The following is a 12,693-nucleotide window of genomic DNA, read 5'->3' on the forward strand; positions in this document are numbered from 1 at the left end:
ATGCCTGGATTTAGCAGCATGGAGGAGCAGCTCAGGGTCTCCCTCGTCTTCCATCTCTTCCCCCCCCCCCGTACTCCTTTTAAATCTGCTGAATGCACAGTCATGAGGACTAGGATCTTGACGCTGAGGGGCTTGTGTGAAGGGGGTCCAGGAAGCAAGCTGTTCCATTGGAATCCTCTCTACTTTGAAGAGGATGGGATTTGAAGGAAGCCGAGCATTTTTAAAAATAAACACCTTAATTGTTTTACAATTTATGGTCTCGGCCATCTGTAGGCCTCTTTCTTGTCTGCTCACCCTCGTCAGAATATCGCAGTGTCCTTGGAGATCTCCCGGATTCAGGAAGGAATCTGGCGGACAACCTCCCCCCCACCCCCCCAGTATGTCTGGTGGAGCTCATTCCTAGCATTTTTCTCCCCTTGGTTGTTAGCAAGGCGACTAAAAAAAGGCCTCATTGTTCTTGCAAAACCTGAGCGATTCGCACACGTTGTACTCAACGTGGGTTAGTCAGGCCTCAGTCATCTTGCTGAGGAAACTCGTGGGCTGAATGTTAGGAGGGGGTGGGGGGAGAGAGAGAAGTTCTGCATTTCTTAATCCTTGTACCTGCAGAACCCCCCAGGCAGTCCACCTAAACCAGTTTTGGTTTCAGCAAACAAAATCTTGCCTGCCCCCCCCTTCTTTTGAGTTTTGAGGGGGGCATAACTCACATTCCTGGCATAGCAACCCTGAACCTTAGCTATGTGGAGCCTCTTTTGCAAGAGACTGTGGCAATATTTACCTTTAGCAAATTGCTTTGGGCCCCAAGCGGAAATTCTTGCTTTTTTTGCTGTCTAGCAAAAGAAGAGCAACTAAGACGATGAAAGGCCTGGAGACTAAAACATAGGATGAACGGTTGCAGGAACTGGGCCTGGCTAGTCTAGGGAAGAGAAGGACCAGGGGAGACACGATAGCACTCTTCCAATATTTGAGGGGCTGCCACAGAGAGAATGAAGGGGGTCAACTTATTTTCCAAAGCACCTGAAGGCAGGACAAGGAACAATGGATGGAAACTAACCAAGGAGAGAAGCAACCTGGAATGAAGGAGAAACTTTCTAGCAGTGAGGACAATTCACCAGTGGAACCACTTGCCACCAGAAGTTGTGGGTGCTTCATCACTGGAGGTTTCTAAGAAGAGGTTGGACTAGAAGATCCCTTCCATCTCTATTCTGATAGATTGAAAAAAAGTTCCCAAGTTCGAGTTTTCTCCGTTTGTCTCTGCCCATTCCTGAGCGGGAATGTGGGTTGGATCAGGAGTGAAAAAAATTCCAGTATTGACTGTTGTTCTTTGTCAATTCAGTGAATTGTTTGAATTTCTCCTGTTTTGAATTGGTTTCCAAGGTGGAGCCTTTGCACAATGCCCTGAGATACAGTTGGCCTTGGCGTAAGGGCAGCTAAGGCAACGAAAGGGGTTTTTTATTACATTTTATAACGAAAGGGAAGATAGATCTCTGATTCGGAGAAACAAACAAGATAAACGATGGGGAAAATACTTTCCCTTCTATCGGTATCCTTGCACCTTTGCAGTTGGAAAGTACAAGTTGGGGATGAGCTGAGCTGCAGCCAACAGGAAACACCAGCACTGATTTATCCTTTTAGCAAGATAGACTGCTTAGGAAGCCGGAAGCTCTATTAGTTATTGTAGGATCTCTCATCTTCCAGCCCCTTTCACAATCGTTCTACACAATCCCAAGATCTGCTCCTTGGGCAATTGCCATCGGTCTCTCAAGTCCGATTTTGCAAAAGTTGCAGGAATAATTTCCAACTCATTAATTCTTCCTCGGAAAGGTGCATGCATGGGGGTGAGGTGAGGCAACATTCCCGCTGTTCCTGCGCAGCTGGGTGATTCAAATCCCCCTTTTCCTGCAAAATATCTGAAGACTGGGCAGCTTCAAAGTCAGGTGGCTGCTGGCTTGGTGTCCAGCAAACTTCAAAGGTGGGCCACTCTAGGCTCTTAATGACCGATGGGCTCCAACTCACAATTCTAGGAGTTGGAAGTCTACAGATCGCCTAAAGAGGCCAGAATTGCCCACTACTTGGTTCAGATGGACAAAAATCTGGTTTTGATCAGCAACCCAGCTTTGCAGCCTCCGGGGCGGGTGAGGAAAACAGCCAGCGTCCTTTTGAGCTTGCTGGTTTCCAGAAGCGTCTTTCCTGCATGTTGGAACTTGCCTGCACCCCCCCCCCCCCGACTCCAGGGTTCAGGTATCAGCCAAAGCAGGAATCCAATCTGAGGCTTGTTTACCTTCAATCTGGCAGGACAAGCAGCCCTGACTCAGGAGTCTGGAATGCGTCTGTCCAGCACATCATGTCCCAAGCAGGCCTGGAAGCCGCACCAGCCTGGCTGGATCTGGATGACTTCAGCAGTCCTCTGGCCTTTGTTCCATTCTGTAATTCCCGGCAGCAGGAATAAAACAAGACCAGGCGTTTTTTATTTCCCCAGGCCTGGCTGAAGCTCTCTTGTCCTCACGGGAGGCTTGGTTTGATCCCTACCCGGTTTTCTTTTATAATTCATTTGAGGATCAGAACTGGAGAAGCTTCTCGGATGAGAAGTGAAACATTTTCAAGGGGGGAAACCCTTGAGTTGCTTTTTGAAAAACACTTTCTCCTGTTCCCCGGGCATGTGCAGAGTTGCTTGGGGGTGGGACTGGCTCCCCCAGGAACACACCAGGCGAGGAACAGACCAAAAGGGCAGAGCCTCCTCAATCGAGAGAATTCAGTTTTGTTGAGTTTTGCTGACTTCTTTTTCGTATCCTGAACTCCCACTGGTGGAAATCCCACGTCTCTTCTAGCCCCTGCCCGAGTTGTGTCAAAACACAATACAATCACGTTTTTTTTTTTCTTTTGTCGCTTCGTCCTGTTTTTGTCCCATGGCTCAGTCCAAATTAGGAACGGCTGGATGGTCACCACCGTCCAAAGCAAAGGCTCAGAACTCACCTGCTGGTGTCGCAGCGACTCCTAGTGGTCAAAAGGAGGCAGTGCCTTTGCGACCGATGCAACAACACAACTCCCAAGCCTCTGAGTCGTCTTGACTTTGTGGACTAGTTTAGGTAGCTTTCTTGGCAAGGGCACAGAAGGTCTTTCATTTTGACTCCCTGGCTTTCCTTGTGGTCTCCCATCCTTGCACTAACCAGATCTTGCAAGTTCAGTCAAGTCCACTTCAAGGTCACCCCCTAACTGGGCTGGTAAAGAATACAAGCGTATTTTCATCTCCTGGACCCCCAACGCTTTCACAGGTGAAAAAGTTCCCAAAAGTCCTGTTTTGTCTCTGGTTGGGGAGGATGGAAGGTGTAGTCCAGGACTGAAATTGAGGGAAGCTGTTCCCTGATCTAAGTTCGGTGTTGGGCCCTGATCAGAGACGTGAGGTTTCTCAAACTTCCCAGGCCAAGCAAGAGCAGGGCTTTTGTCCTAACTTGACAAAAGAAATAGAGTCCTTTTTTAAGAAAACAAAAACCCTCTGTATAACTTTATTCAGGATTTACAAGCAAAGCAATCAATGGAAAAGAGAGGGTTAGGAAGAGAGAAACAGGCAAGCAAAAGCTTCCAACAAAATTGAGCGTGAAATGAGTTTTTAAAACTTCAGCTTGGAAACTCCGCAAAGCAGAAGGAGAGCAAAATCTTTGGGAAGTTGGCTGTGAAATGATTGTCTCTAAACACAAAAGGCTGCTGGTGTCCACAGGATTTCCACACGAAATGCCACAACACCCTCCCCCCCACTAGCCCCCTCCCAGGTGAAATAGAACCCCCAAATGTCAAAATCCAAGAATGAAAACTTCTCCTCCTCGTTCTGCCTCTAGTAACAAGAATGCCAAGAAGGGGATTTTTAAATACCGGCCTCTTGTTTTCATCAAGACAACTCTGCTGTTTTCCTTCCCCATATCTTGACTCTCATCACTGCTCGTTTGCAGAAGGGGGCCCTGTCTGAAAGCCCCCTCCCCCACCCGTTTGCGTTTCCCACCTTTGGGGAAGAGAAGCATCAATGTTCAAATGAGGTTGGGTGAAGCGCCTTGCAGGCTCATGCTCTTCCGGATTTTCTTTCTACACGGGTGTTCGGTTTGTCTTTGGGAGGAATGGGAAGGGAAGCAGGCCCAAGGGACGGGGAATGGGGAGAGGTATCAGCTGGGGCCTTGTCTTGTGGCCTCTGAGCTGCCCGCAGCCTCCGCCGACTTTTCACGGTCTGCGCCGATCCGCTGCAAACGTCCTGTCGGGGCCCACAAGCCCGAGGCTGCTGGACAGTCTCTGGAACGAGATTTCATTGAAAGATCCGTGGGCTGCAGGTCAGGATCAAAGGAGCTGTACCTGTCTGGCTGGTCCAATGGCGGCGACTCCCGTGAACCCCATCCAAAGGGCGTCGGGATGAGAGGACTTGGCATCCTGGTTCGGATGACGCTGAGGTGGTAAGGCGAGATCCTCCTGGGGGGAGCCACAATGACGTTCCTGGCCTCAGCCAGCCTTTCCTCCCTCGGCTGCTCGGGGACTGGTCTCTTGACCTCCAATCCCAGGGGGCCCTCCGCTTGGGAACTCTCTTTTGTCAAGTTCTGGGTGGAAGAATTCGGGGCAGCAGAATCCGGAGCAGCAGATTCGGGAGCAGCAGGGGGGTCTTCGATACCTGCAGGCACCACAATGGGGTCTGAATCCTCCTTGCTTTTAGACAGCTCTTTTCTGAGGATGCTGTTATCTGGCACGGGAGGCTCGTCCGGCTTCTTCCGTGGCCGACCACGCTTCCTCTTTGCCGTCACCTCTCTGAGTCGGTCTGCTGGCCGCTTGGTGGGGCTCTTGACTTTCTGCGGCTCACATGGGTTCCGCTCAGCTTCAACGCTGGGCGCTCCACCGGCCCCACTGGAGATACTTTTGGGCTTCAGCCGGTTCTCGGCTGCGGGTGGGACCGCCACATTGATAACTGGCACCATGTTGATGACTGGCACAGCGGCCGGCTGGCTGACCAAGGTGGTGGGTCCATTCACAGCTGAGGCTAGCAAAGTGGAGGAGGGTGCCCCCACGGACAGTGCCATCTTGACTGTTCCCCCCACCGGAGTGGGGGTAAGTTTAGGAGCCAGGATGGGGTGGGGAGAGTGGACAGTCGCCGTCCCAGGAGACACTACCAAGTGGTCCCTGGGTTGGACTTGCACACGGGGAAGCAGCAAAGGGAGACGGGCCACCAAGGCGTTGACCTGCGGGCTGCTGGCCTTTTTGGGAGGAACGTCTGCCGGCTTTTTGGCTTCGCTCCGTGGGGAGGGAGCCGAGGGCTTGGGCGCGTTGTCTGGTTTAGCCTGAAATGCAAAGATTAGACAGGAAGGATGAGAGGCCCATGGCCCATCCAGCTACTAGTCTTGAGGGCCATAGTGGCTTCTTGGACCCCTGTGTTGAGAAATAACATAGCTGGGAAATGGCGGTGTTTATGTGCCATTTCCTTCGCGCCAGATCTGTGGGTTTTCCAGAGGTTCCTGGTTTGATCTTTTAACCGTGAGTGGGTCTGGGGTCTATGTTGCACACTGTTTGTCAGAGCTGATTTATGCAAAGCACCTTTCGGAATTCCTCTGTCTGGTCCACTTTGCCTGCCTCCCAACCTGGTGTTTGCGTTTCTCCTGGGATGGGTAATTCCCCCCCCCCCACACACACACACTCACATACACACAGATACACGCCAGAGTCTCATACCTGAGGTTGTGCTTTGGCCGTATTTTCCGCGGCTTCTGGCTCGCTTTTCTTTGGGGGAGGACGCTTCCCCCACGAGCTCTCGGGATGTTCTGTAGCCAGAGACATTGAACCAAAGGAATATCAGCAACCCAGGGTTTGGGAAATATTATCTGTGCCATGACGGGGGGAAGGGCACAGCCTCACAAAGAGAGTGAAGCCACGAATCTCAAATTTGGCCCTGCTTGCAAGAGGCATCTTCTAACACCCCCCCTCCAAAAAAAAAAGATGGGACTAAGTCAGGACCAGGACACCGGCAAAAGGCAGCCCTCCCTCTCATCATTCTGCAGAGGGTCAGGCTCAAGTCTGGCTGAAACGCGCAGCCTGGCCCCAGTCCATTCTCGAGGTCCCACCTGTGACCACGGTGGCCATGACTAGGTCGGCGTGAGCTGAGCGTGAGCTGATGAGGTGCTGCTGCAGGAGGAACTGGGCCACCTCCACGATGCTGTCAAAGGAGCGTTTGAGAATCTTCTGGGCCCAGTTACAAGTCAGGGCGCAAGCCGCCTCGACCACCTTGTCGTTGTAGGGGTTGGTGGTTTCTGTTCGCTCCAGCTGCAGGGACACAAAATCGGCCTCAACCATGGATCGGCTGCCACCCACTCCCACCCCCCTCCGAGTCTTCTCAGAAGTGGGCTGCGTGAGCAGCTGGGCGGCAAAGGGACACAGGTGTGCACGCAGCTCAACTCGCACGAATGGCAGGCCGGCCCGCACACGTACGCACTGGCCCATCTCTTGCATAGGCCAGTTTCCCTATTCCCCCCCCCCAACCCTCCCACCGGGCCACCAAGCCATAAAAGTTGGGGATCGCTGCCCTAAGCCATCCGACCATGGTTGAAAACCACTCTATTCCAACTGCATTACAGCTGGGAAGCCTTAAAAAGGTTACAAAAAGATCCGGTTGGAAGGGCCTCCTTGGAGTTAAACGGATCCTCCAGCTGCAGGGACAGCCCATCTCTTCAGGGACGAGGTCCGATTGCCTGGTCCATCTCGGTTTAATCTCCGTTCTCAGAGCAACAGGTGATTCGTGAGCAACTCCACACAGCTTACGGTCTCTGTTTCTTTCAGGTCCAGGCTGGGCAGGGGAGGCATGTTGACCACTGTTTTGCGACGGATCCCACTATAGCAATATGTTGGAGGAGAATTAAGGACCAACGAGGCAGGACGGCCTTGAACCAGTGGTGGTATTCAGCCGGTTCTATCCGGTTCAGGCGAACCGGTAGCGGTGGCTGCGGGAGGCTCCGCCCACCCATCCAGACGTCATCATGTCCCATTTTTGATGCTCTGCGCAGGTGCGGAAGTCTCTGCGCATGCGTGGAGGTGGTGTGTGCGCTCACATTTGCGAACCAGTAGCAAAGGTAAGTGAATATCACCCCTGCCCTGAACGTTTTGTTCCGAAGAGCCAGATGAAAACCAGGGAGGCCAAAAATTCTTGGGAAACCACCCCAAGGTCAAACAAAGGGCTTCCACCACCACTCCCTCTGGTCCCTCCAGCATGATAAGAAAAAGGATATTTGGATTGTCCACGTCCACCCAATCTTCTCGCTTTGATGTTCGGAAAGATCTCCCTGATGATCTTGCCAAAATTCGCTGCACTCAGGGAGCGGCTGCACAGGTTGTCACAGTAGCGCCTGCCGAGAGAGAGAGATGCGTGGCAGCCGCGTTTTCTTCCGGGCCACCAACTGGCGACAGCCCAGGACTCATAACCCTCCAACCCATCTTGTGGGGACACCAGAGGGGTCCTTGGGCAGAATCACCCCACGTTACTCACTTGTAAGCATCGTACACGTCTTGTTTTGGCAAGCAGGTGTCGAGATACTCCTCCAGGTGGTTCCGTATCCAGGTACAGGCGTGCATCTGTTCTGCTGAATTGAGAGAAGTGAGGTCCAAGCTGGGGAAAGAAAGCAATTGGATCAGAAAGAGAAACAGTGCCTCTCTATCCATCTGTTCCTCCCAGCCTTCTCTCTCTCTGTCTGTCTATCATTATCTACCTACCTACCTACCTATCTTTATCATCTATCATATCATTATCTCTCTATCTTATCATCTATCTAATCTATCTTTATCTCTATCTCTGTCTGTCTGTCTGTCTGTCTATCTATCTATCTTCATCATCTATCTAATCGCTATCCTCTTCTCTCTCCCATCTCCCCCATAGAGTGACTCCAATGTCTTCACCCATTCCCACATGCTCAGGGACCACAAAGTCTACAAACCTTAATCTGTAGCATAACCAGAACCATAGTCACCTTTTTTCTCCTGAGCTCGGCCCCGAAGGCAGCTGAAGGTACAGATAAAGTTTGGCGTAGTCTGAAAACTTCTGGACATCTTGCTGTTATGGCAAACGCAGGGAGAAAGAGAGAGGGAGAGAACGGAGTATCGGTAGGTAGTGAAACCCAGAGTTTGGACCTGCACTTGGACAGGAGACTTTTGTGGCACCCCAAATGTTTATATCATTGCAAGAAACATGCTGAATGGAGTCCGGTGGAGATACCAGATTACTTACCAAGATGGAGTCGACTTTGCTCTGGACAGGCTTTCTGTTGGAAAAACAAGAAAAATATATTGTATTGTGGCAAAAATATGCTTTAAATGGAGCTCCGTACTTAGTGTGTAGCAGTATGGAATGATTTGGGATGGAGTGAAGGTTCCAGTTTACTCCAAGTGGCCTCCCATCCCAGAACTGATCAGGCCTGCCTGCCCTTAGCTAAGAACTCACTTGGACATGCAATTTATGCAGTGATCAACCAAGGAGACCTTTTGTAATCTGAATGACTCTCCTATATTTAAAGCTGCTCCTGGTCTCTAAAAATACCCCCTGCAATCATCATCATCTTTTAACCACAGTCCCTTTTCAGTTCAGTTCAGTTCAGTTTTGCAGTTCGAAAGCACTTAAAAAATGCAAGTAGAAAAATAGGGACCACCTTTGGTGGGAAAGTAATAGCGTTCCGTGCGCCTTTGGCGTTGAGTCATGCTGGTCACATGACCACGGAGACGTCTTCGGACAGCGCTGGCTCTTCGGCTTTGAAACGGAGATGAGCAATGCCCCCTAGAGTCGGGAACGACTAGCACATATGTGCGAGAGGAACCTTTATCTTTACCTTTTTAAATCCCTTGCAGGGTGGAGGCTGGGTAACTGAATGGAGCTAGCAGAGTGTTTCCCGGCCGGATGCCCTTCCTGTCACCAATGCGGAGTTTTGTTCAGCAGATATATTCTCATTGTGCCCAGAGACAGAAATATTTGCCTCTACCTAGGATCAAACTCACAGCCTCCTGATTGGAGGCAAGAGCTCCACATCTAGACCACTGCACCACTCCTAAAAATACCCACTGCAATGACGCCTCTAATCTATGCCAGCCTCTCCGTTCCTCCTTTTCTTCAAGAGCCTTCTAAAAGCATGGCCGTTTCTTGTGGCAGGGAGTTCTATAGATCAAGCAGAACATTTTGTGGACAAGCGCCGACTATGCCGACCCTGAATTTAACTGGCCATTGTTAAAAAACATTACTGCACTGTACTGCCTGTGCCCTCCTCATCTTTCTTAACCGGACCCCCTGTCCTGAGTTTCCGAGACCAAAGGGAAAACCTGAAAAGTCACTGTGCGCGTGAGAAATAAAGGACATCCCGCTTACGAAATGGTGCTCTTCAGCTTCTGCAGCAGGGTATTGGGCTCTGCGCTGCAGTCGACCTGCACATCAGCCTCCAAAATTTCGGTCCCGTTTTCCACGATCTTTGCCAACAGGCCACTGTCGTCCGCCATGGCATCGGTGCCCTTGAATGGGAAGGAGAAAAAAAATCCCGACCTCCTTAGTATCCCAAGCAGCCATCTTTGGGGCAGGCATTTTATATATATATATCTATATATAGTTTTCGTAGATTTTCACGGGTATAGGTATGCAAGTCTTGGCGTATTCGGGTCTTTTCCCGTGTAAGATTGAGAGTATCTTGGCGACATTTCAATGAGGTCCCACTCGTCATCTTCAGGCTGGTGTCTTCGGCTTCGTGCTTGTGCGAGCAAAGTGTGATCAGAGATGCCGTCTCTCTATAAATACTGGTGAGGGAGGTGTGGAGTGCTGGCTTTGTTGTTGTAAGCGGGTTGGTTGGCTGTGTTGTTACATCTTGATTAGTAGATGGAGTTGATGTTTGCAGATTAGTCGGCTGTTTTGTAACATCCTGTGTGCCCTGAGGTCCTAGCTGTATGCCCATTAGCCTTTTGTGTTGTAACAATCTGGGTAATGGGTTGTGTGGTAGCATCCTGAGCTCTAGTGTTGTGACATCCTGAGTCCTGTGCTGCAACATCCTGGGTAGTTGGCTGAGTTGTAACATCCTGAGCTTTAGTGTTGTAACACCAGCCTGAAGATGACGAGTGGGACCTCGTCGAAACATTGCTAAAATACTCCCAATCTTACACGGGAAAAGACCCGAATACGCCAAGACTTGCATATATATATATGTAGCATTCATGACGAACCATTTTGTATCAAATTTATATTTGCTGATAAAGAAATAAAGGGAGACTGGTATAGATCTATTTCAAGCTATTTCAAGCTATCAAGTTCGAATCCGAGTAAGGGTCTGGCTAGCTGATGAGAGCTAAATAGCTTGAAATAGATCTATACTAGTCTCCCTTTATTTCTTTATCAGCAAATATAAATTTTATACATACACACACCCTCATAAATCTCATGGCACGTAATAATAGTTTTCAAACAATGGGAGATTTGGAGAAGGGGACAGAGACCTTAATCGACACCCAGTATTGAAACAAACCCAGCAGAAATAGCTCAGAACTTCAGAAAAAGGGGCTCTATTTTTAACTTTCTTTTCTTCTTCATCTTTCCCGCCGGTTTTTCTTTCCAGGGCAGCTTCCCACGCTCCGCTGAGTCTGGCAAAAGAGGGCATCTCCTGCCCTGGATAAACTCTAGATCTTTGCATTCCCTTTGCAACTTTCTTGGGCCCCTTGGGAAGCGTTTTCTGGGTGCAAAGCCCCCACCTGCACCCCCCCTACCCCCCCTTAGGCAGTTTTCCTGCGACCCTGGGAAACCCCCTCTCCCTCCCCTCCTGCGGCAGCTTGGGTGGCAATTAGCTTCCAGGAAGAGGGAAATTCAAATGCTTTTCTTTTTCTTTTTTTTTGGGGATTCTCCCAGGGAGAGAAAAGCTGCAGCGGCTAATAAAAGAATCCAGTTGTAGTTTTTGAACCTGGAAATGGCTGTTCCTTTCCCCGCAAAGGAGTTTTGCAATCCCGGGTATTTTAAAGAAAAGGCTTCCCTTCTCTGGGTGCCGCTTTAAAACCCAGCCCAGTCTGGCTCTTCCGACGCATTTCATTGCTTTTAAGCTTCCTTTCTCTTCCTCCTGCTTTTGTCTCTCCCAGGAACAACTGCGGCTGGGTTTTTGGGGTTTTTTTTTTGGTAGTTTGGTCCATGCAAAGCTTTGCAAAAAAATAGAATTTTTTTTAAAAAAAAACCCAGCAATTTAAGGTGGCTTTCCGGATGGAATCGACTTACCTATTTCCTCCCCGGGTTGCAATTCTTCGGCCTGTAACGATCTGCTCTTCTTTGAAACGGCTTGATTACATTGCAAAAAAGAAAAGGAACATTTTGCACGCCGGAAAAAAACATCAGAAATAAGGGGGCGGGGGAGAAATCCTCTGGAGATGATCCTCTGGGACCCTCCGAAGAGTTAAGAGATCCCCCCGTTTGCTCGAAAAGGATCCTGAGAGCAAAATCCCGGCCGCGTTTCTGCCCCGCCACGGATCTCCTCCACTTTCGGTCTCAAAATAAAAGAGAAAAAGAAAGTAGCTCCCGGGCGGGAGGCAGATTCGCCTTTTCTTTTTCCCTGATTGGCCAGCCCGTATCAGTTCTGCCTGGATACTGGCCGGTGCTATAATGCAAATGGCTGCCTCTCGGTTTTCCACCCGGATACAAGCCGGGCGCGGGCGCTGATTGGTTGAAGGGGCTAGGAAGTCTGCCTGGCAACATGTTGGCGATTGGTCGGGACTCTGTCAGTTTAGAAACGAAGTAGGAAGAAGGGAGGGGACAGAGAGAGAAAGAGAGAGAGTGCCCTCATGGGCTTCAGATAGACTGGGCTGAACCACGGAGAATTAAAGCTGGTTGTGGATCTCCTCCGGGGTTGATCATCTGCTTTTGCTGAAAAGGTGTGTTGTGTGTGCAGTAGCATCTGCACGGTTCCAAGCCAAGGAACTGTTTTCTTCTCGGTGTGGGCTGGGACTACACCTCCCATCATCCAGGGCTGTTCTGCATTGCAGTTAGTCGCACTCAAAGGATGGGCCTTGAATTGCTTCCCAGGGTTGGAAGATTTGTGCTCCTTCTCCATCCAGGGAGGAGTTTTAGCAGCCAAAGAACCAGAAGGAGCAAAATTCTCACTGCCCAAACTTAAAATTTGGTGTCTTTCTCTCTTGGAGAATTTTCCATGGATTCAATTTTAGGATCACCCTCCCCCTTTAACAGGAGCAGCACAGGGTTATCTTCCAGTTGTTATATTCTTAGTGTTTTATTTGTTATTCCTCTCCTGACTGTTTTCTGGTAGATCTCCCCAAGACTTGGGGTCTCCTGCAACCCCTTCCCAGGAAGCTCAGAATGAGGGGTGGGGTGGTGAGATTTAGAAGGTGAAGTCTCTTAGAGGTGTGTGTGTGTGTGTGTGTGTGCGCGTGCGCCATGCCTTTATTAAAAGCTTGTCTACGATTCTTCATTGGTCCCCAAGAAAATAGGATAAGGTCTAGTGTTCATGTGCAGTCCCCCCCCCAAACTTTGTGCTCAACGTAGAGGAAGTATTCCCCCAAACTGTGGAATGAACTATCATTCGGTTTTGGGGAAAATGGGAAGAAAAGATTTTGGCCACTCTTCGATTTATCCAACTATTCTGCCTTCATCAATGTGATGGTGAATCTGAGACTAACCTTCATTATGGCCTTAACTTATGGATGGAGAGGCAGTTTGGTGTAATGGTTAAA

The 12,693-nt window shown here is 49.8% G+C and overlaps 1 protein-coding gene across 1 annotated transcript; it reads right to left on the reverse strand.

Moving 5' to 3' along the window:
* Positions 1-3,765: 3,765 nt before the first annotated feature.
* On the reverse strand, positions 3,766-11,485 carry RFX5 (regulatory factor X5). The gene is made up of 10 exons (XM_070950434.1): positions 11,228-11,485; positions 9,356-9,495; positions 8,231-8,264; positions 7,974-8,056; positions 7,496-7,615; positions 7,235-7,355; positions 6,775-6,852; positions 6,081-6,279; positions 5,692-5,780; positions 3,766-5,303 (listed from the first exon to the last, which is right to left on the reverse strand). The coding sequence occupies exons 2-10, from the start codon at positions 9,481-9,483 to the stop codon at positions 4,149-4,151; spliced, it is 2,007 nt and encodes a 668-aa protein (XP_070806535.1). The 5' UTR covers positions 9,484-9,495; positions 11,228-11,485; the 3' UTR covers positions 3,766-4,148.
* Positions 11,486-12,693: the final 1,208 nt, after the last annotated feature.

Source organism: Pituophis catenifer, unplaced genomic scaffold, assembly GCF_029215685.1.
Source record: "Pituophis catenifer annectens isolate HBS135680 unplaced genomic scaffold, rPitCat1.0.hap2 SCAF_10, whole genome shotgun sequence".
In the NCBI taxonomy this organism is placed as follows: Eukaryota; Metazoa; Chordata; class Lepidosauria; order Squamata; family Colubridae; genus Pituophis; species Pituophis catenifer.

What these genes read in the sequence shown, in the direction of transcription:
- RFX5 (XM_070950434.1), bottom strand. Translation starts at nt 9,483, where the DNA reads ATGGCGGACGACAGTGGCCTGTTGGCAAAGATCGTGGAAAACGGGACC. An exon ending in GCAAAGTCGACTCCATCTTG is followed by an intron (nt 8,057 to 8,230) that starts GTAAGTAATCTG and finishes TTGCCATAACAG; the next exon opens with CAAGATGTCCAGAAGTTTTC. An exon ending in CGGCCAAAGCACAACCTCAG is followed by an intron (nt 5,304 to 5,691) that starts GTATGAGACTCT and finishes TTTGCATTTCAG; the next exon opens with GCTAAACCAGACAACGCGCC.